Consider the following 23,070-nt stretch of genomic DNA (forward strand, 5'->3'; position numbering starts at 1 on the left):
TGCGCCGCCCCGTTTCCCCACTGTCCCTCGGCTTTAAGGCGTGGCTCAAACGTGGCCACCACGCCAGGAGGTCCGCCCTGACCCCACAGGCCCAGCGCTCTTCTGGCCGCTGCCCAGGTACCCCCACCCCGACCGCTCCTGCGGCCCTCAGCCCGGCGGGGCTGGCCCCCGACTCCCCTCCCGGCTCCCGGCCACTCACGCTCCAGTCCACCGTGCTCCGGATCGGCCGCTCAGGCTCGCCGCAGGGGGCCCCGGGAGCGGGAGGCGGCGGTGCCAGGTGCTGGAGGCCCGACTTGGTGATGGCTTTCCTACAGAGACGGAGACAGCTGAGGCTGGCCGAGCGCGCGGCAACGCTGCTTCCTTCTCCTCACCTGGGGTCCCTGCCCTCACCGTGACCTCCGTGCCCGGCTGAGACGGGGCGGCAACAGGGAGGGTAGAGGAGGCCCCAGGGCAGCCCACCGCTCGGAGAGGCCCCTCCTCACAGCCCTGCTGGCTTCCGAGCACAGCCCTGAGCTGCTGGCCGGCCGGAGGCCGCACCGCGCGCCCTGCTGGCCGCAGCTATACCTACGCAAGCAGGGCGCTCCAGGTGTGGGGTCCGGCTGACTTGCGCCGCAGGGCTACCTGGCGCCTGCGGGACAGCGGGCGCACGCAGGCAGGCATCCCGGGGCCAGCGGCGGGGCCCGAGGCTCTTCGGCCCCCCGGGCCGGGGTGCTGGCCCGAGGGCCGCTGCTGGCCGAGGGGCCTGTAGTAACCGTGCAGGCCCCAGAGGGCGCGGCCTTTCACCGCGTCAGCGGGCAGCAGGTGGGCGGAGGCCCGGCGTCCGCGCCAGCGGGGCACGGGCGGCAGGGGCAGGGCGCCCCGGCGCGGGGGTGGCCCCAGCCTCTCGGCGCCTGGCTGGGCGGCGCTCAGTGATGCAACTGCCGCATCCTCCTCCTGGACCCCTTCTTCCTCGTCCTCATCCATGCCCAAGAGCCCGGCCAGCAGCAGGGGCGCACCCGGCAGCCGGGCCCCGGCAGCGCCGGGCTGCGGGGCGGGCAGCTCGTCCACAGCGAAGCGGGGGTTGCAGGCGGGGGGCGTGGTGCTGGAGCGCCGGCGGCTGGGGCGCGGGGCCCCTACCCCGCAGCCCGGGAGGCAGCCCTGCAGCTGCGAGCTGGAGCGGCGCCGCTGCACCAGCGAGGAGGAGGCCTGCCCCGCAGGCGAGCGGCGCCGCGCCTTGCCCGTGGGCAGCCCCACGCCACTGGGCCGCCGCTGCCCCTCTCCAGGGCCTGGCGCCTTCCGCTGGAAGTGTCTCCTAAAGAAGGTCTCCATGGCAGGGGCAGGCGGGTGGCTGTTGGGCACAGAGACCGGGAACATCAGGAGCGGGGCCGGGATGTGGCCCATCCTGTGCCCAGGAGCCCCGTCGGAGCCTCTGCCCTTGGAGCGGGGACGGGACACGGGGGAGGCACGGGGGGGCGGCCTGTGGCCTCCGAGCTCCGTAAACGGGGCGTCTGCGGGCACCAGAGGATGGCCGGGGCGCCTACGCTCATCGCTGCTGGACACACGAGCGCTCCCCCCAGTTCCGCCCGCGCCGCGCCGCCTCGGGAGCACTGGGTGGGAGGGGCTGCCAGCTACCCATCGGGGCTCCCCTGTCCGGGCACCACGATCCACAGAGCTCTGGCCTAAAGGACTTCAGGTCCCTTGTCTGAAGCTGACGGAAAAGAAAAGAAAAGAAAAAGGAAGCCGGAAGCCTGGAGCCAACCTTCAGACGGAGGGGTGAGGGGCTTTTCCCCTCCTTGGGACCTTGTTTTGCCACCAACACAGGGCCGGTGAGGCGTAGGGGTCCCCTCCTGGGACACAGCACAAACCAAGCCATGGTAAGAAAATGAGGCTCTCTGAAGAGAAATTCAGTCCTGATACGGCCCCCGGACGTGGGGTCAGTGGCGCTAGAAATGGAGAGGATCTGACGTCTGCCTTGGGGATGGAAGGCCCCTGGGAACGAAGGCCTGGAGAAGGGGAGAGGCAGCTGCACAGGCAGAAAAGCCACCAGGGGACGTCGGGTGGGAAGCCACAAGAGCCGAGAGGGCGCCTCTGGGCTCAGGGGCGTGCGCGCTCTCGCTCTGAGGGCCTGACCGTAAGACCTTTCCTGGCCTCACTTTTCTGAAGAGGCGCAGACATGACCATGGGTGGAAGTGCTGGATGATGTCTGAAAACTCTTGCAGCTCTGCCCCCGAGGGAGCCTGGGAGCTGCACCTTGCCCTGGGGCCAGTGCTCGAAGGCCCAATGCTCAGAATTCCAGACACTAAGCTACCCAGAGCTCCCTCCTGCAGGAGCCTTGGGGACCACCCTCGCTGAAGCCATCCTCCCTTGACCTGCTCTGAACACGGGCTCCGCTTCCTTTGCCAGCTCACCTACCCCCTTGCCACCCCTTCTTCACGGGCTGCTGGGGGCGCCTGCGCCCTCAGCTTCCCTAACCGTGGGGGAAGGGCAGGAAGCCTGGTATGCTTCAGGTGGGCAGTGCCTGCAGAGTGCCCAGGGACACCTGTGTCCCACCATCAGGTACGCCCCTGGGCCCTGGCAGCCCCAGGGAGGGCTGAGTCCTGGCCACGGGATACCTCCCCGGGGCTGCCAGGAGAGAGACTTCTGCTAGCTGAGGGCCTCTGAGAGAGCGGGGGAGCCCTGGACCAAAGGTGGAAGCCGCTGGGTTTGAGGACTCCGGGCTGGGCTGCACGTGCCGCACCGACTGCTCCCGCCCCCCTGCCCCCAGCCTTGATGTGCTGTTGGCCGGCAGGTCTGGGCAAGCGGCATCAGGCCGGGGCCCCGGATGGCTGTGGAGGTAATGACGTGGGGGCAGCCGCGCCTGGGGACGCGGGGCTCAGGTCTGCCCGGCTCCGGGTCTCCGCCTCTTACAGTCCGCCAGCCTCTGCAGGTGGCAGGGAGAGCTCCTGGCTCCCTCCTAAAATCAATACCATCGCAGCTCACATTTACTGAGTGCCCGCGTGGGTCAGGCACTGTGCTTAAGCGCTTCGCAAACACGCGTACCATTTTATAAACCACAGCATGTAAAGAATGGGTCCTGTATCGTGCGCTGTCCCTGGGAGACTGAGGAGGTAACTTGCCCAAGTGCACAGCTAGTCCCTGTGCAGCCAGTGCTGGAACCCACCCCTACCTGAGGGCAACGCCTGTCCCCAGAGATGCGGGAGAGCAGGGCCTTCCCTCCTGGGCCACGAGCTGGGACTAAGGTGGGATGGGAGAGAGAAGGGCACCATACTAAGGACAGTAGCGGTCCCATTCACCGTCACCGACCCTGTCACCTACTACGTGACAGGCCCTGGGCTAAGTGCCTTCCTTTACCATCTCCTTTGATCCCCACCGCCAACGCCTGAGGCAGGCAGCATCAAAGGCTCCACTGCACAGACGAGGAACAGGCTTGACAGGTGCAGTAACACACGCCAAGCTCACACGGCTGCTCGACGGCAGGACTGGGACCTGAACCCAGGTCCGCCTGACGCGGGGTCTGCTCTGCACCCAGGAAGAGGAGCCTGAGGGCCCAGCTGCCCACGGCCGCCAGGGCACTGGCTTGCCAGCCTTGCCCCAGGGTGTCAGCTTTCCCCGCCCGCGTGGTCAGGCCGCCCTGTGACAGCTGCCCAGCCCGGACGAGATTAGTCACCCGAACACACCGCCTGATGCGAGTGTCACCCAGAAAACAAAAGGCCACAGCCACTGGGGGGAGGTGCGGCGGGCTCTGCGGGCGGTGGGGAGGGCTGGACCCTGCCGGCTGCCTCAGACTCGTGCCGGCACAGGAGGCGCCGGGAGGAAGAGGTTGCCTGCACATCCGCCTCGTGACACGGGGGCGACTCACAGGTGCTCCCCCCACGGGCACTCGGGCCCACACGCGGCCCAGGGGTCCCCAGGGGCCCGATGGTGCAGTTACTACGAGTGGGGGCGCGGCGGGCTAGACCAGCCCAGCCTTGCGTGTCCCTCATGGGCCTCAGTTTCCTTGTTTGTCCAAGGAGGCTGTCAGCTGGCTGACCTGACGTTTTATGGCAGGCTCTCCTCTCAGGCACCCACGCCTCTACACTCCCAACACCCCCTCCCCCGGGGCCCACGCTTCCTGTTCCTCCGGTCTCCATGGAAACCTCTGTCCTCTGGTCAGCACCGCCTGCCTCCTGACTTCCTATCTCGGCTGAGGCTTCTCCTGGGTCTGCTCAGAAGCCCAGCCTGCTCTCAGGCCTGTCGCAGCCTCTCCTCTGCCTGGGCTGGAGCTTCTCCCCACCGCACAGCACTGAGCAGCAGTTTCTCAGCACACGCTCTGTCACCTGCCACACGCCACACAGTACACATAAAGGTCACCGGAGGAGGCCCCACAGGGTTCTGACACAAACAGCAGAGCAAAAGTGGCTACCCTTCAGCTTCTTTTTGCTGGGCGGCCTGGGGGAAGCCTGTCACACCCGAAGGGGAGGACAGGGTGGAAAGGACCCACAGGCCCTGCCAACGCCCAGCTGGCTGCTGGGGGCCTGGGGAGGACAAACGACGCTGCAGGGAAACATGCACGGTGCCGGCTGGCCGTGCACCCTGCTGAGCGGCAGCGAGTGTGGCTGCAGGTGGCCGAGCGGAAGCAGCTGCCGGCGGCGTGGACATGAGTGTCCCAGCTTCCTGGGCTACTGGCTAGAAAGGACAGGACTCCTGGCCTCCCGGCCAGGCTGCCACAACCCTATGCTAGCTTTCAAGTGGAAAAGCCCAGGGGCTTTGGAATCCTATATCTGCCACTGCTTTCCTGGGCTGTTCAACTTCTTCTTATCTGCAAAATGGGTATGACATAAGGGAGATTCGGATGAGGTAATTGTAGAAAGTACCTGACGGTAGCTGGCAGAGAGGAGGGGCGTGGCGGGGCCTACACCCCCAGCAGACTCCAGGGCATGTGGGTCATGCCACCTCCTGGGGTTTGTCTCTGCAGACAGTGGGGGCAGGAACCCAGAAAGGGCAGCTGGAGCACCCAGGATGGCTGCCACCGAGCACATGAGGAGCACAGCCTGACAGCCAGAGCTACCTGGGTGTCCGCTCGTGCTGTGACACACGCCCTCTGCCCCCCGACAGCAGGCCTGGCCCCGGGGACCCCTCTGCCCCCAGAGGTGCTTGCACAGGCCACCCTGTGGGATGCAGCCAGCGTGGCCATTCCACGCTGCACACGGCCCCACACGCCCCTCTTCCTGGCGCAGGCGGGAAGGCGGCGAGGTGGCCCCACTCCCCGCAGCCCCCGAGCCAGGGCCTGGCGCCGCTGCTCAGAAGCCACCCCTAGCTGCTCTGCCCCCACAGCCCCAAGGTCCAGGTCGGAGGTGGGGGGGGGGGGGATGGCTGGAAAGGGGGCCTGCCTGGGGGCTGGGGAGGCAGGGGCCTCAGGTCTCCATTCACGAAAGGGATCCTGCCCAAACCAGACCAAACCAAACCAAACCAAACCAAGATGCACAGCGGGGAGCGGGGAGCCAGGGCCGCCTGGTCAAGAGGCCGCCAGGCCAGCCACGTTTACCTCCACAGGGTCTGCTCTGGCTCGGGGACAGGCGCTCAGACAGGAGGTCGGCCGGCCCCCCCCCCCCCTTCCATCAGCTGCAGGGGCCTCGTCCGGGGACGGTGGTGCCCGGGCCCACCCTGAGCCAGCCCTCCCCCGGCCCACCCAGACGGATCCCGGAGGGAGGAAGCAGAAGGCAAGGCAGGGTTCCGGGGAGCCCCCGTGACCTGATCTGGAGGGCAGGGCGGCCGGCAGCGGGCGGGCGAGCGGCTGGGGGCCGGGGTCCGGCGGGCAGGCGCGCCGCGGCTCCGGGCGGCCGGCCTCGGCAGCAGCACGTCCTAGTTTGGAGCGCGGGCTGCGGCGGCGGCTCCCCTGCGCCCTCCCCCCGCCGCCCTCCTCCCCCAGCCTGAGACAGCCGTTAGGAAAATAACCCGGCTGGTAAGCGGCGGCACTTCCTCTCCCGGCGGTGCAGGCGGTGCAGGCCGTGCAGGCAGGCGGCGCACACGCAGCGCGGCCGCGCCCCCGGCCTCCTCCTCCCGAGGGCCCCGGGGCCCGGCCGGACAGCAGCCCCGCCGCCTGCCCGCCGCCCGCCCCCCGCCCCGCGCAGCCCCTGCCCCGGCTCCGGGCGGCGCGGGGCTCACCCCACGCCCTCGCGCGCCCACCGGCCAGCTTTTCCGGGGTCCGGGGAAAGCATCTGAGACAGCTAGGCACGGGTTCAGACAAGAAAACCACAAAAATAAGTATCTGTGCAGTGTTTCACAACTTACGGAGCGCTTCTTCAGAAGCGCTGCCACACAGGGGGCGTGCGACTCCCCTGTGCAAGGGGCATGCCGGCCCCAGCTGAAGCACCGGGGCACCTGGGGCCGCTGGAGGCCCACGAGTGCCCACAGCTCAGACATGGCTGGGCTGGACCTCCCGACCCTGGGTCTCCCAGCCCTGCCAGGCCGGCCTGTCGGACCCAGAAGAAGCCAGCCCGTTCACAGCCGTGCCGCCCAGAATGCCACCCCGCAGTTTACACTCCCGGCCCCTGAGATCTAGCCCTCAAACATCCTGGTCCCGGGACCCCCTTACCCTCAAAGAATCCCTGAAGATCCCCAAACGCTCTCGTTTATGGGGACGGTCGCTATGAACACTGGCCATCTTAGAAAGGAAAACGGAGAGATGTTTAAAATACTATTTATTCGTTTGTTTAAAACCAATAAACCCAGTATCGGTCCATGTAAATAACATATTTTTATGCAAAATAAAGTATACCTTCTAAAACAAAAAAGGAGTGAGAAGAGTGGCACGTTTTAATTTTTGCTAAGCTCTCATGTCTGGCTTAACAGAAGACAGCGGGCTCCTGATACGTGCTTCGGCAGTCAATCTGCTGTGATACGTCGTTGTGGTTGAAGTACATGAGGAGAGGTCTGCCTCACAGCGGCGAGTAGTCAGAGAAGGAAGGAGCATTTTAACAGCCTTTTCAGGCAGTTAAGGATATTCTTCTCTGCTACGACACCAGAATATGACGAGTGGTAGTTTCTTAAAGGTTAGTGGCTACGTGGGACCTGAACTTTTCACTGGTCTATCTTGCACTCTGAATTTTGAAACATCAAGCATTGGTCATTGGAAAATATTGGTTTACGGAGGCGGGCAGATCTCCAGATACTGGAACAAGGTTTCCAAAATGCTAAGTTTTGCTCAAAAGCTCAAATTTTATCAATAGCAACAAATGCTTTTACTGTTTTTGAAGGGACAAGCTCACTTCATTCATTTCTGAGAAAACGTCTGCTAAATATCTGAGTCTGAAGAGTTTTGTCTGTCAGGTGTTCTTTCACGTTAAAATGGTGTTCCTTTAAAAAAAGAAAAGGGACTAGTAGGGTTTACAACTCAGTCACAAAAGTGCTTTTCAGGACAACCATCACAGCTCGGTCTGCAGCAAAAGCGCCTTATGTATCTTTTACATTTCTTCACACAGAATATTTTTTAAAAAGTATACTCAAGGATCCAGGCTTTATAAAATTAACATATTTACTGCCTGTTTTGCTGCTGTTGCGAGTGTGAAGATTACAATGGCCAGAGTTCACGCTGGGGCCACTGCCTCCGTCTGTGCGGAGGTTCCCGTAGCCTCCTGCCACCACTGCCTTCATACAGTGAGTACACATATCAGCACAGTGAAAAGGACACACGCCAGGGCAACTCTGAAGGTATTATTATGAAAACAGCTTCGACCTCAACAATCCCCTGAAAGGGCCAAGGGCACCCCCAGGAAGCTCACTGCTGAGTCCGCGCACACGGCATACCTTCTGCCTGGCATCCCGGCCTCCCTCCCCACCCGCTCCCAGCTGCCCCGGCCACCAGTGCATCCCTCCCATCGACGACTCCACACCATCCACCTGGCTCCTCTGCCACGGGAGCCCGCGAGGTCCTGATTCTCTCACATCCGCACGCCTCGTTCCTCCCACACAGCAGACAAGCTCCCGGGGGGCCAGGGGACAGGGCTCGTGCATCTGGGCAGTCCAGCACGGTGTCTGGCAGTGAGTCCAGTGTTCACCACTGACCGGCTGAGGAGGAAGGAAAAGGGAATTCCACGGGGGAGGGACCAGAGCCACAAGGGAACAGAGGCGCTCCCTCCACCGAGGGCGACGCACCCAAGGGCTGCGCACCAGGCCCGGGCTACTTCTCTTCGCTGGGCACAGGGAATGACAACAGCCTGTGTTTTTGCAGCTGCCCTCCTCTCCCCTCCAGAGGACCCGGAACGTGACAGCTGCAGCTCCTCTCCGGGCTGGGTGCCGCTGCCCACTCCACGCTCTCCAAGGCTTTCCTTATGAAACCTGGCAACAGGGCTTGGTGACCTGAAGTCACAAGGTGAGGATGCGGGCGAGGAGCGGCCGCCTCAGATGCCTGGGGGCTACGCCAGGGCCCCAGCTCGGAGCTCCTTGCTGAAACACCCCCAGTCGCTCTCTCCTTCCATCCTGCGTCCCTGTCTCAGGGTCTGGCTCCTGGTAGGCCGTGGAGAAATGTTCGTGGAATTAATGACTGACTCATTCCTTTCGCGCCTCCCCTCCAAGCCATCCTCCCACTGTTCCCAGAATTCATCCTAAAGTGTCCACCTGTCCTTCACTGGCTCTCTACTGTCAGGGAACAGAATGCACAGACCTGGGCCTGGCAGCCAACAGGTTTCTCAGTCTCCTCTCCCATCTCTCTTTCATACTTTTTACATTTTATGTGACAAATACATAACTCTGTGCCAGACACCATCCTAAGTGTTTTACAAATGCTCACTCACTTTCATTCCATAAAACGTAATAGTAGTGTTACCCCCATTTTACAGATCAGGAAACCGAGGCACAAGGAGATGAAGTAACTTGCTTGCGACCATGCAGCTAGTAAGTGGCAGAGCTGGGACTCTGCTCCAGGTCTGCGCTCTCAGCCCCTCGCTCTACTTCTAGATGCTTCTGTCAGACAGCACATGGGGGTCTCCTCCTGCCTGTGCGTGCGGCACTTGGCAGTCTCTCTGCCTGGAACACCATTCTCCTCTGCTCAGTGAGTTGGCTTCAGAGTTGGCTCAGATATCTCAGCTGGGAAGTTCTCCCCAGCCTCCTCTCCCAGGGGGTTAGCTGCTCCCACACTCAGGCCCTCTCTTGGTTATTCTGGGCCATCAGCGCTGGTTTATGACTCGGTATCCCCCACCAGACTGTGTGCTCCCGGGACCACGTGTCACTCGTAATTGCATCCCCAGGGGCCAGAAGTGCCGGACGTGGTCTGAAGCGTGAATGCAGGGAAAAGTGAATGGTCCAGGCTCAGCCTCGTGGATCACGCTGAGAGCAAAGGGCTTCGGGCCAGCACAGTGACCCAGTGGCGGGCCAGCTCTTGAGGCCTTCCTGCCAGCACTGGGTGGACGCGCTGCTGGTGCGGGCTGAGCTCCTGTGTCTCAGAGGCACACGATGAAATCGATCCCTGCTGGGAATGCCGATATGCCCGCTCCGAGTCTCCCAACCCCTCGCTGGCAGGGTTACGAAGCCCCTGCTGGCCCCCACGCCCCGCTTCTCTCGTGACCGCTCCCTCTCGTCGTCTTCCCCCGTGTCTGCAGCAGGCTCCCGTTCCCCACCTGCCAGGAGCAGCACTCCCCCCTTAGCCCTCATTCAAAATTTCACTCCCCCTCGGAATCTTCGGGCCAAACTGCCCCCCCCTCCATCTTCTAGAAGATCTTCTCAGAATCAGCTGTCAGCCCCCAGGTGTCATGACACTCACTCTGCCTCTGAGGCTCCATGCACGCTACACAGGTTTGCTTGGTTTTTCTCTTTTTTCCTGCCTCTCAATCTCCCTGAGAGGCCACAGGGGTCAAAGGTCTTTTCCGAGGATTTGGACTCAAAGGTCCAGAGGTGTTCTGCCTCTGACGAGCGATGCGACCTCAAGCCAAGCCTCTTACCCTGGCTGGGCCTCAACCGCCTTATCAGATTAATGGGGGTACCACCACCCTGTCTTCCTCATGGGACGACTGCAGGCTTGAAAGAGAAAGTGTTCAAGGTAGCCCATTCCGCCGTTACCGAAACTTTAACGGCAGAAAATGACTCCAGAGGCCTCAAAATGAGGACAACCGTTTTGCAGCACAGCGTGGCCCCAGCTCTCGAGGCTGAAGATACGCTGTCCTGCAACCAGCACTGGGGGACAGAACACACAGGAGCCGTGTCCCAGCACAGTCCCTGAAGGACAGAGAACGGCAAAAAAACCTGCCAACAGCCTACGTGTCCATCACCAGGAGGCCGGGCGCATGAGCTGCTGGACCGTTAGGAAAAGGAAGGGTGCACGGCAGCAGAGACGGTTCACACGAGAGTTCACGTTTCGAGCTGGTTAAATCTCCAAAACAACAAGGAGGGCAAAACCTCCATTCAGAATATGTACGGAACACCCTTTAACTCAAGGACAAAACCACACAAAACCGCGCTAGGTGTTGCTATGGACGTGCACACACGCAGGGGAAAATCCTAAACCAGGCCTGCAAATACCAGCACTCGAATCAGGACTGCGGTTCCTTCTGGGGAGGGAGGCAGGGAGGCCTCCCTCTCCTGCTAGGCGAACAGGGCGTAACGGTGAGAGCCGACCAAGCTACGTGGTAGGTGTTAACATTACTCTGCATGCTTGCCCCATGGCAAAATACTTAATGCTTTCCAAAAGATTTTTAAATATTAAAAAAACAAAGACCCCCAGAGGGAGAACCACCGTGGGGTGGCTCTGGGTCTTCCGTGATTGGGTTTCAGCGGTGGCACGGAACGCCAGGCACCCCTTACCCTGTCTGGTGGGAAGAACCCCGTATCTGTGGCGTCTCCCCCAGAAGGATGCCTTTCAGAGGAGGGCGAGCAGGCGACAGGTTGTCAGTGAGGTGCCTGTGTGGGCTGGGGAGCAGGAACCAGCCCGGCTCCTCTCACAACCACCCCCGCAGGCTGGGGGAGCGGGCGGCGGAGAGGCAGGCACGCTGTTACCCCGCGAGATGCCGGCGCGCGGGCGGTGCAGGCCCAGGCTCCCAGACGGCTATGCTGGCTCAGCCCTGGCAGGCGAGAGGCCTCTACGTGGGAGCTCTGCACTGGCGCTAGGCCAGGTGCAAGGGTGCGGAGTCTCTAGAGCGGAGGGCGAGGGTGCAGGGGCCCTCCTTCCAAACACCTCCCCCAGGCCACAGGCCACCCGCTGACCCCAGGGTGCTATCTGGAGCGCCTCCGAACACGTCTCTTGAGTCATCTGCTCCCTGCGCCTTGAAAGCAAGATAAAAGGTCCCCGGCTTGCTCCTGCACTCCAGATGCCAGCCGCGGAGCCGCAAGACATCCTGCGTACAACCCTAGTCTCCCGACCCAAGGGTCTCCCGCGGCCCAGACTTGCTCCCCCTGGAGCTAGGACGCTGGTGGCAGTCCTCCCTTGGGGCTACGGCGCAGATCACCTCCAGGGCCTCACTCCACGCCCACACAGGACAAAGAGCTCTCAGTTTCAAGGAGCCCTCAAACCCCTTCTTAGGCTCCATCGGTTTGGTGATGGGAAAATAAAAGAATAACAGACGGAGTGCTCGTAAGCGGGGCAGCCTGGGGCTGCGCAAAGATCCTTGGGTGCGGGCCGCCGCGTAAGCTGCAGGACGCTGGGCCAGGGCCCGACCTCTCTGAGCCTCGGCGTCCCATCCGTAAGACAGGAATAAAAGCAGCGACGAGCCTGTTCAGAGGGTTACGTGACACGGATGGGTTGACAGGCTCCTGGCAGCTCTTCACCCAGAGACCGACCAGGGCCACAGCCCCGCGTGCAGGTGAGGGAGGGGGCGGGGGAGGGGGGCTCAGGCCTCGGCCTCGCCCCGCCCACCTGGGCCACCGAGCCCTCCGGTCTGGCCGCACCTGCTCTCCACCTCCGCGCGCCTCCGGTACCTCAGCTGAGAAAGGGGGCAAAGAGGAGCGATGACAGGATGACGGCTCCTCAAGGACGCTGGCTCAGGGCTCCGGCCTGCCCTCTCCACCTGAAACCGCCTTCCGGGATCCCCCCGTGTGACGGGAGCGCCAGGCGGGCCCTGCGCGGAGACCCTCGGGGCGCCAGGGGCCCCACCCGAGCCGCACAGAGGCAGGGGGTCGGGGGCAAGAGAGGCGTGCCTGGCACCACCAGGCCGAGGGGAGCTGGGGCGCCGGGCTGCAGACGCAGGGGTTGCCCCCGCCCGCCCCCGCCATGAGAATTACTCGGGGGGCGGGGGGAGGGCAGGTCGGAAGGCGTCCGATGAGGACTTCTCAGAAAGCAGGGATCCTGCGATGTGGTACAAACCGACGCACTCCCGGAGCGAGGGGACGGGCGGTGACGTCGCAGAGAACCCCGGTTCGCGGGGACCTCAGCGCGGTGGCCCCGCCGCAGGGGCCTCAGCGCTCAGAGGGGCGGGCCGGCCGCGGGGACGGGCCGGAGCACCAGGGCTCCGCGCGGCCCACCCCACCGGGCGGGCGGCCCGGGGCCTCCCGGCACCGCCCGCCCCACGGCGGTAGCTGCCGCCCCCTCGCGTCGCTCTGGGGACACTGCAGGGCAGGTTCCCGGTCCGCGCCCCCGGCCTCGGTCCCTAAAGCCGAGCCCTGCCCCTCCCTGGGGCCCGCGCCGGCCCAGCCGCAGGGCCAGCGTGCCCCCTCGCCTCCCCCCGGCTCGGGGTGACTGCGGACCTCTGGAGCGGGCTCTCGGGGGCGGCAGAGGGCAGACCTGTTCCCCCCTCCCAGGGTCAGCCAGTCCTTCCTCTGCCCTTGCCTGGAGGACACCTACTCTCGTGCTCTCTTTTGCCAAGTGAGAGTCCCGGGCGGCTCTGCGTCCTGACATCTGACCTTTTCGGAGGACGGTGCGGAGAAGACAATGGCGAGCTGCCGGCCCCCTCCCCTGGCCTGTGAGCCAGAGCTGCTGGCGGGGTGTGGCAGCGGAGGGAAGACGGCGGGATCCCCCCCCCAGGTCCTGGCACACGACGGCGGCGGGGAGCGGGCAGCGGGCAGAGCGAGGTGAGCCTATGCACGGCTCAGCCACCAAGGCCCCCTTTTCTTCCCAAACCGGCGGGAACCCAGGGCTCTGGCTTACACCTGCCTCCCGTGGCCACCTGGGCCGCTCCCAGAATGAGCCTGAGCAAGACAAACCACTCAAAGAGCCGCCTTTTTCTCCCAGACACCCTGGCGCCACAGCCCGGTTCTCGCCTCTGAACACGAGGCATCCCTCAACACGTCCCTTCCTGATCACTGCAAAACCAACCCAAACCAGGGCTGCTTCTGCTCAGGCTGCCCACCGGACACCCTCTGCCACCCTGGACTTCAGGACCATGCCCACTTGGCCGGGCATGGCAGCACCTCTAAATGGGACCTATTGTCTCAAACTTATCCCACAGGTGCATTCACTGCCCTCTGGGAACTAACTAAGCACTAATAAAGGGCAGGGTGGCAGAGCCAAAGCTCAGGCTCCCAGGGGCTCTGCGGGCTCAAGCGCCTTCCATCTAGGTGTGCCAAGGGCCAGGTACTGATCATTTCTGATGCCCCCGGGGGGCAAAACCAGCTCATCCACAAGCTGTGTGACCTGCCCGGCTGAGGCTGCTGGGACTGGGCCAGGGCCGGACGGTGAGGGGTCCTCCCCAGGTGGGCCCTGGAAGAGGAGGCGGCGGCAGAGCCAACTTCCCGCCCACTTCCGCCTGACCACCCTTCAAGGCCAATAGAATCTGAACAGTAAGGATGCAGGAAAACCCAGATGCCCCGGGGAGGGCAGGCCTATACCGCCTGGTGCAGGAGGGGCTGACGGTTCCCAGCAGGAGCAGGTGAGGTGGAATGGAGCTGGGGAGGAGCACGGTGCCGCCCGTGTGTCTCACTGGGCTAAATAAAAAAGGGGAGGCGGCAACCCGCTCCCCAGATTCCAGAGGGTGAACCAGATGCGAGAGGCTACAGGGGACTTTCAGGAAAAGCCTCTTCAAGGAAGATGCCAAAGAGGCTGCCATTCGGAGACGGTTCTACCTGACTAGACCAGGGGTGGCGAACAGGTGGCCCAGGAACTATCACCACACCTCCCAAGCTCACAGCAGAGCACGCTAGTGGATTCTAGAACTCTACCACCGAGCCAAGTTCCGAATGCAGACGTCTCAGCACAGCTTCCACAGCCGCCACCAACCTACTAGCTATCCTCCCTTCCAGCCACTGTCTAGTGGCTCAGCAGGCCCCTCAGCCCCAAGGCATGAAGTGTGTATGGGGGGAAGGGGAGGGGAGCAGGACGGGGCGGGGGGGGGGGGGGGGGGAGTCGGAGGGTGTGCGCCCAGAGAGGGGCAGAGCTGGGCTGAGAACGCGCGCGGAGCCTGGAGAAAGGCGGAGGGCTGGGCTCAGCTGGGACACTGGGAGTTTCACTTGAGGCTGGCAACCAGCAAAGGTGGCAGGACCAAGTAAACAGGGTTAAAGAAGCAGTGCCAAGGCAGTGCACAATTCCAAATACCTGTCGTGTCCCCCCCCTCCCCCCCGCCCCCAGGCCTCCAGTCAAAGCAAGGGGAGGGAGGTCAGACCCTGGGGACGCCTGATTCTCTGAACTCCCAGGCCTGTCAGGGGGAAGTTTTCCCCCCACCGCCCTCTCCCCGACTCCACTGGGTCTTCCACATGCGTTCATTCCTGAATGCCCCACCGCTCCAGCACAGTGCTGCTATGCAGGGGACACTCCTTACATGCTTCCAGAGATGCTGTTTGATTTTCTTCTCATTGAGCATCCTATCAGATCGCTTACCATCCCCAGAGTGATGTAATACTGTGGTTCTCAGACGTGGTAGCACCTTAGAAACACTTGGGGAAACTTTATAAAATGCCCAGCCCCACCTCCAGACCTGATGAGTCAGACATGCCAAGGGTAAGATCTAGAAATCTGCGTCTCCTAAAGCTCCGGAGGTCACTGTGATGTTCTGTTTGGGAACCCGGCATAGAGAAAAGGATGTGGGTTTTGGAATCAGACTAGAGTTCAAATACTTTCTGCCTCTTACTTGCCATGTGACTCTGGGCAAACTACTCATCTCTTTGAGCCTGTGTTCTTCTCATCTATAAAAACAGAGAAATAACATCTATCCTGATTATTTTAGAGAACTATGTAAAGGTACTTACTCTCCTCTTACTTCTTACTCTTCCTTCTGAATGTGCCTGAGGTTAATTGCTACACGCGTAAACCTGTGCCCTTCAGGTCAGACAGCCCAACACTTGGTACCCTGTGGGCAGAGACAGGAAGCCTCTGGCGGAGCCCCTCCCTCCCCTCATGAGCCTGTGAACGCTGGAGGCTACATCCTGCGGAGCTGGGTGTAAACTGCTCCCTCTTGCAGGGCTGTAGGTGACAACACAGAGGTACGGGAAGCTCTGCTCCCTGCCCTGTTTCATGTGACATTGAAGCCTGTGTGCTTTCACGAGGGCCCACAGAGCTCCATCTGCCAGGGTGAGGACCCCGATCCCTGTGCGTGGCGACACAGTGGAGGCGCAAAGAGCAGGGCCCTGGTTAGGGCAGGGCAGGCAGAGGGCACAGGTCAGCATTACAGGGACGCCAACCTGTACAGGAAAAAACTGCCCGTGTTATTGGCGGGTGAGGTCTACCCTGGGAAGGGACAGGGCAAAGCTCGGGGGGCCAACTGTCACGAAGCCTGGAAAACTGAAGAAAAGTGAGAGGGAGGCCCTGGACAGACTCCAAGTGGTCAGAGTCCAGTCTGAGTTGGCTCTGGGGTCCTGAGCTGATTGGCTGCAAGCTCCGCAGCCACTGCAGAAGGACAGGGTAAGTCAGGAAAAAGCCCAGGGAGCCAGGTGGAGTACTCGTGAGGCTCCACCTCCCCTCCCCCTTCACCAGGGCTGTAGGGCAGGAAGCGGCTCCCAGCCAACACCCGCACACATGCCAAGGGCTGCCTGAACTCAGCCTTTCCACACCTTCCCCCAGTTCCTCACCAGAGTGCTGGTCAAAGCCCAGTCACGGGCACAAGGTGGTGACATCTGGCGTGCTGGGGGAGGGGGCGAGACGGCGCCTGAGGAGTCAGCGCCCCATCCCGACCCCGGCGGGACTAGACGGGGGCAGGCAGAGACATGCCTACTGCCTGGCAGAGCAGAGGCTGAGGTCCCCCTGCTCACAAAGAGCAGCGCAAAACAGGTGGGCGCGCACCTCCGGCCCCAATGCTAAGTGGTCACGTCCGTGACCAGCGCTCCGGGACGGGCACAGGTCACGACAGGCGTACCAACGAGGCCACGTTCTGCGGATGCCACGCCGCGGTGGAGGACCCGCGGGGCGACGTGCCGCCCACCTCTCTGGGGCCGGCAGGCTCAGGGCGACCCAGTTCCATCGGCGCCGAGGAGGGGGCCGTGACGGGTCCCGGGGGCCCCACCTGCCGCGGCCCGGGGGCTAGGTGACTCCGTCTCCGCGCCGGAGGGCGAGAGGCCGCCCCCGCCCCAGACGGCGGCGCCGCGGAGCCCCGAGCGCCGGTGCCCGCGCCCGCCGCCCACCGCCCGCGCCCGCGCTCACCTGTGCCCGAAGAGCCGCAGCCCCGGGAAGCGCCGCTTGCTCAGACGCCGCGGCGCCCGGTCCGCCTCGGCACCCGCGTCGCGCTCGGAGCCGCTGGACGAGGCGGAGGCCGACTCGGAGCCGCTGCCCCCGGCCTCGGCGCTGCCGTCCCGCGGCTCCATGCGGCCCTAGCCCCGGCCGGCGGCGGGCCCGCGGGAGACGCCCATGCCGGGCCGGCGGCCGCGCTCCGCGCGCCGGCTCCGCGCCCCCGCCCCGCGCCCGGCCGCCCGCCCGCCCGCGGCAGGAAGTGCCGCCAGCGGCGGCGGCAGGACCCCGCGTAGCTGGCCGGGCCGCTGCCTGCCCGCCCGCCGCCGCCGCCGCAGCCGAGCACGCCCGCCGCCGAGCACGCCCCCTCGGCGCCGCGCCGGCCCGCCCGCCGCGCCCTCTGCCGGCCGCCCGCCGCGCCGCCGCCCGCCCGGGCCGCCGGAGGGGGCGGGGGCCGGAGGGGGCGGGGCCTCCAGGGGCGGGGCTGCCGAGGCCCCGCCCGCCCCCCGCCGGTCCGCCGCCCGGAGCCCGGGGCATCTGCCGCTCCACGCGCCCGCCCCGCGCGCGCCGCCTCCCCGCCCCGGACAGCCCGCGTGCTCTCCAGCGAGCGCTCCCGAGGGTGGCTGTCCCCACCTCCCCCCACGCCCGCAGGGAGCAGACACCTCCCTCGCACACCCCGTGCCGCTCACAGCCCCCCGCGCCGTCCCCACCGCCGCCCGCCTGGCTGGCCGCGATCGCGCCCACGGGGGCAGAGGTCACACGGCGCCCCCCACACACCCAGAGCGCACACGCCGCGCACACAGCTGCGCCCGCCCATCACTCGCACGCACACTTCCCACCCCTGCCTCTCACGCTCCGAAGTGCGCACCGGGACCAGAGTCGCTTAGTGACCCTCGCACACACCGACGACGCGCCTCTCCTACCAGCTCATCCTTCCAGACCCATTCAGAGCTGCTTCTGATCCTGCCACACGCCTAACACATGGCACTCTCCCAACTCAACATCCAGCGGGACCTGTGACTCTCTCACACGGCAGGAATCACCCGCACACCTCTTACACACTCATAATTACACACACAAAAGGGAGGCCCACACTCTCATTCCTCAGATGCATGTCCTCCGTGAGCTTACATGTCTTTCTCCTGTAGCCTAGTATAACCCAGGACAAAGGTTACATGTTGCCACATCCCTCTAGCCTATACCTCACCCACCCAGAAGTATACCTCGCAAACACACACAAACACACCCCCAAGGGCAGGGAAGGCTGTCTCCCTCCAGAGAGGAGGGCAGCAGTTGGAATCAGAGCCGTCGCCCGGGGCGGCACAGCTAGCACATGTGCCTGGGAACCAGCGGCTCGGGGGCGGCCTGTGACAGCCCCTGCAGGGCTGGCGAAAGGAGGCCAGGGAGAGGATGGTCTTCTCCCCCCAAACCCTGCCACCCTGATGCCCATATCAGCTGCCTGCTGTTTCTGTGAGCACTCCTCTCTGCAAAGCCACATCCTGTGTCACTTCACTTTCACCCTCTCTGGGTTTCTGGCAGCCCATTTTCCAGCCTAAGCCAGCCACGCATAGCCAGTGCTGGGAGATGTGACATGTGGGCAAGCCTGTCGTTTTGAAAAACCGCCAGCATCCAGAAGCTCAGAACCTTCTCCCAGCTTCCTTCCAGTCTCCTCTGGGCCTGGAGACCAGGGGAGTGGGGCGCTGGTCCTCCCCCCAGCAGCAGGTGCCAGGGTGGTAGTGAAATCCGCAAGCGGGCCGGACACGGTCCTCCTAGGACACATGGGTCCCTCTGGGAAAGTTTCCCAATGGTTCTGACAGCAGGCTCTGAGGCAGGAGACCAGAGGCTGCTGAAGACCCCACTGAGTCCACACAAGGCCTCCACCACCACACTCCCGTGGGCGCGTCTCTTCCCAGATGCCCCTGCTGTTAGCTCCAACGCCTAGCCTTCTGCAAGCCCAGCCCCGCCACCACACTGCCCCCCAGCAATTCGAACACCAGAGCCCCTCTCACCCTGCCAAGAGCCCCTCTGCCCTTTTCCGAGTCTCTGCAGAGCCACTGGACACAGGGCGGGGGGTGACCCTGCTTCTGCCACCCCACCCCCCACCCCAGATAAAAGGCTCCCAGAGGGGCAGAGGGCCAGAGGGCCCTGTGCCCAGTCTCTGGCCACCCAAGTACCTACTGTGACGGGGGGGCCTCGACTGGGATCTGTGGTACGTCCCAGGAGCGGTAGCGCCACATCTGCCTCAGTGCCCCGGGCCGCTCCCCTTCTTCCGTCTCCAGAACCTCCGCGGGGCCCAGAGCTGCAGCCTCATCGCCGCCTCCCCCGGCACTGTGGCCGGCCCCCAGCGCGCTCATCCTGCCCGGCGACTCTCTTCCTCTTTCGGCACTTCCTGACCAGGGGGCCCTGCGAGAGGCCGGCCGGCTGCCCCGTAGAGGACCATAGGCTCGTAGGCGCCTTCCGCTGGCCGGGGCAGGAGGGTGGCTGGGGTGAGGAGCTGCCCGGGAGGGCGGGAGGCAGGTGAGGACAAGCCCAGCCCAGCAGGCAGGAGACACCACCAAGTCAGGGGCTGCCAGGCAGCCAGCAGGCCTGCCCAGGCTGGAATCTGAACCTCGGCCCCAGTCTAGCCTTCCTCTCCACCTAACCGCTCCGATCTTCACCTCTTGGTCCTGCCGAGGTCTCCGGCTTTCACGGCAACCTCCGGGTGCCCTGGGACTGTGCCCAGCCCCCACACAGCGCTCTCTCCTCTCAGCTCTGTGAGCCCCACACCGTCTAACACAGGGTCAGGCATACGGACAGTGGCCGTGTGGAAAGAGTAACCAGACTGGAGCCAGAAGATGTGGGTTCACATCCTGTTTCTGCCACTTACCAGCTGTGCAGCCTGGATCAGGTCAGAGAGGTTTACCTCAGCAGGTCAGCTGAAGTCCTTTTTGGAATAAGGTAGGCTATAAACAGATAAACTGGTGACACGGGTGTCAGGGGGCTTTTCTGAGCTTCAGGTTTCTCATCTATAACATGGAAGGGGCAACAGTAATAACAGCTCGTGGAGCTTTAGGAGGATTAAATAAGAGGCGAGAGGGTTTACAAATTCATGCATTCAATACATATTTATTGAGTGCCTTCTCTGCATCAGGCGTGTATCAGACTGGATAGCAGTGTGCACGGGCCAGCGTGCTAACCTCATGTTGCTCAGATTCTATTCTAAATAAACAATACAGGAGATAATGTCAGGCCATGAGATGAGCTGAGCTATAGAGAGGAATGAAGCCAAGGCGAAGGGGGAAGAGGATGAGGATGGAGATGCTACTTAAGTAGGGGGACTGGGGAAGGCCTCCCTTCCACCGCCCAGAGGAGGTGACATTTGAGAACAGACCCTGATGAACTGAGAGAGCAAATGATGTGACTAACTGGGAGAACAGCAGTCCAGGTGGAAGTAAGAGCAAAGGCCCTTTGAGCAGGAATGTACTAGATGTGTCTCAAAAATAGCAGAAAGACCACGCCGGGTGGCCTTTGAGGGCATAGTGAGGAGTTGGTAAATAAAGAGGAAGGCATATGGTTTATTTTCTCTCTTTAATATTTACTTATTTGGCTGTGCCAGGTCTTAGTTGAGGCATGCATGTGGGGTCTAGTCCCCTGAGCAGGGACTGACCCCGGGCCCTCTGCACTGGGAGCAGAGTCTTCACCACTGGACCACCAGGGAAGTCTCCACTTACACTTTATGATTAGGGTTGGTTCTGGGTGCTTCCTCAGGCACTCCTTATCATGCTGCTCTACCATTAGTTCTTTAGCTCTATATGTGTGTGTTACTCCAGAAAGGCTGTGCATGTCTCAAGGACAGAAAGGGTGTCAGTTCAGTTCAGTTCAATAAACATTTACACTACAGAACCTGCAGACACAGGAATGTACGCGATGCCATCCCAGCCGTTAGAAACCTCCATCTGGTGCTAAAATCACCTTTGTGTCCCTCATGATGAGAATGTAATATTTCTCATTAACTATTTTGCTTAACAAATCATGCTATGTCATGAATAACTATTACTTGGTAAAAATAAAAAAAAATAGCTAATATTTCTTGGACATTTCTGTGCCAGAAACCTTGGAATTCTTGTGACAACCCTATGATGTAGATCTTGTTATTATCTTCCTTTTACAGATGTGGAAACTGAGGCACAGAGCAGCTAAGCTCATTTGTCCAAAGGTACCAAGCCCATAAGTGGTAGAAGTAGGGTCTGTGCCCGTACATGAGACATCCTGTTGCCCCTCTACGACCGGGGACACAGCCCGTGACGCCTCTGAATCTTGGCACCCCCTTCCCAGTGGCTCTCCCTCCAGCCCGCCATCCTGCCTCAAGGCAGGTCCTGCGCGCTGTGGCCCAGCAGAGACTCTGCCAGCCAGGCCAAGGCCTGTTCTAGAAGGAGGCTATTGCAGAGGCCTGTCCTCCTCTCCCAGGGATTCCGCATGTAGCTTGAACAGTTAAACAGAGGAAATGGGGCTGGGCTTGTTTTCAGCCTGAGGCTTCTGGCAGCCCTGGAGCAGCAGAGAGCAGGAAATGTGACTCCTAGAGGGGGAAGCTGGCCGGCTGGAGGCTCTGAGAGGCACAGCAGTCCTGGCTGTGGGACACAGTCCCCTTGAGTGTGTACTCACTGTCAATACTTTGCAGGTGGGGTGGGGAGGACAAGGCTGGAAGGGACAGATGCACAGGGCTGGGGAGGATGCCCTTGGCAGTTCCTAGGACAACGTGTGCAGCACTGGGGAGCTGGGGACCCCTCGGAACCCATCCAGATACGCACAGGAAGAGGAATCTGGGTAAGAAAATTATTCTGGGCTTTGGTGAGGCCCCAGCGGGTGAGGTGTTCTACTTTCCATGGCCTGGATGAGCACGTGGGAGCTGGGGAAAAGAAATGTACCAGGGCACCAAACACTTAACCCACGATCTGGACAGCCTCTGCTCTCAAAACCAGCCAAGCCAACCTCCTTGGCCTGACCTTCCAGGCTCCTTATGCTCTGGTTCCTTTCTTTTTTGCCTCTTTGTCCAAGCTTTCCCTGCAGAGATTTTCTCTCCGCTCACACCATGCGGGTGCCTGCCTCACAGTAAGTACTCAATAAACATTTCTTTCCTCTCTCTTCATACTTCTTTCAACATGCTGCCCTCACCCCTGCCACTTCATCCTGCTTACGCTGCTTTCCTTGCCCTGTCTGTCCAGAAAGCTCGGCCAATTGAAATCGCCATCCTTCAAAACCCCAGCCCCAAAAGCAAAAGTGGGAAGGTGGAAAGAGTTGGTTCAAACCCCAGCCCTTGCTGTGTGACGTTGGGCAAATCACTTAACGTCTCTGGGTTGGACCAGATGATCTCTAAGACCTTGTCTAGCTCTGACAGCTTCATTTGAATCTCCTTCCTTGATATCCAGGTTTTCACTCATTCATTCATTCATTGACAAATATTTTATACATACCTACTAAGTGTCAAATGCTGCTCCAGAGCTGGCCCTCCTACCCCACTGATGTATCCCTGACACACCTTTGTTCCCCCCAAACATTCCTCTATTACGTGACCTTTCCTGCATATTAGTTTTGCCTCCTTACAAGATTCTTGAATCCAGTGTTGCTCCTAGCTCCATACTGGGTGCACAGTATGTGCTTGGTAATATCCTATGGAAGTTGAAATGAGATGGATGTCGGTGTCCAACAAGCAGAGCAGAAGGAGGGGAGCTGGCTTCCTGTTTGCATGAGTGGCTGTGGTGAGACACGGGGGATTTTGGGAGCCCATGTCCCTTCCCAGCAGCCAAGCCTGTGATCCAGGTACTTGCTGGAGCCCTTGGGAACAACCTAGAGCCTAAAAGCACCTGCTGATCTTGGCCCCTGCCCAGGTGCTGGGCCTCTGCCCCCACAGAGGGAGACAGATGTACTTGAGCTGGGTTGCAGGTGCCGCTGGCTAGTGACAGATGGAAATTTGATTAGGCTCCTCTGGGTAGCCTCATTAAAGTCACGTATGGGAAGAAATCTGGAGGAGGGGCTGGGGGCCCTTTCCCACTGGGGCAGGAGAGCTGTGGGTACAGCACGGGCCGCTCTGCAGTCAAAGGTGGTCCCTCAGACCACGATCGCTCTTGGAAACTGTCCTTTGGCACCTCCCAGGTCCCCAGGCTGGAGGGGAGAGGAGCTTGGGTGTCTGTCTCCTTGCTCAGGGTCAGCGAGACCTGCCCTGAGGAGCCTCCTTCTGCTTCGGGCCCGGACCGTGGCAGCAAGCTCCCAGGGCAAGGCCGGCAGGTCTCCCGCTTTCCAGGCCTCTCGCCCCACCTGTCGGATCACAAGCCCCGACTGCAGAACCCCTTCCAGCCCCCACGCCCCTTTGCAATCACCGCTCCCAGGGGTACGCGCGCTCAGAACAGAGCCAAAAGAAAAGAGCCTTAAGGATGGACATCCAGGCCCTCGAAAGCTTGACAAAGGGCTCTGGAGGGACGCTGACCCGAGTCTGGATCCAGACTCTTACCGGCGACCGACAGTGGGACCTTAGCCAATTGCTTAACGTCCCTGAGCTCAGTCTCTCATCCGTACGATGCCGCCCAGGGGTCCTCAAACGGCCCCCACTCTGCGGATCCTAATTA

The 23,070-nt window shown here is 62.0% G+C and overlaps 1 protein-coding gene across 13 annotated transcripts in view; it reads right to left on the bottom strand.

Moving 5' to 3' along the window:
- DGKZ (diacylglycerol kinase zeta) overlaps nt 1-23,070 on the bottom strand; it is a 38,711-nt gene that overhangs the window by 10,578 nt on the left and 5,063 nt on the right. For 3 of the 13 annotated variants that reach the window (XM_057748192.1, XM_057748189.1, XM_057748191.1), the window contains exons 1-2: nt 569-1,327; nt 200-308 (exon numbers count right to left, since the gene is read on the bottom strand). In XM_057748192.1, coding sequence (XP_057604175.1) covers nt 200-308; nt 569-1,308 — 849 coding nt within the window. In that variant the 5' untranslated portion in view covers nt 1,309-1,327. Of the gene's footprint in view, nt 1-199; nt 309-568; nt 1,328-16,447; nt 16,709-18,649; nt 18,841-23,070 lie in introns of those variants that run through there. The other 10 variants (XM_057748193.1, XM_057748190.1, XM_057748201.1 and 7 more) reach the window with 5 other exon arrangements.

This window comes from Hippopotamus amphibius, chromosome 9, assembly GCF_030028045.1.
Source record: "Hippopotamus amphibius kiboko isolate mHipAmp2 chromosome 9, mHipAmp2.hap2, whole genome shotgun sequence".
Classification (NCBI taxonomy): Eukaryota; Metazoa; Chordata; class Mammalia; order Artiodactyla; family Hippopotamidae; genus Hippopotamus; species Hippopotamus amphibius.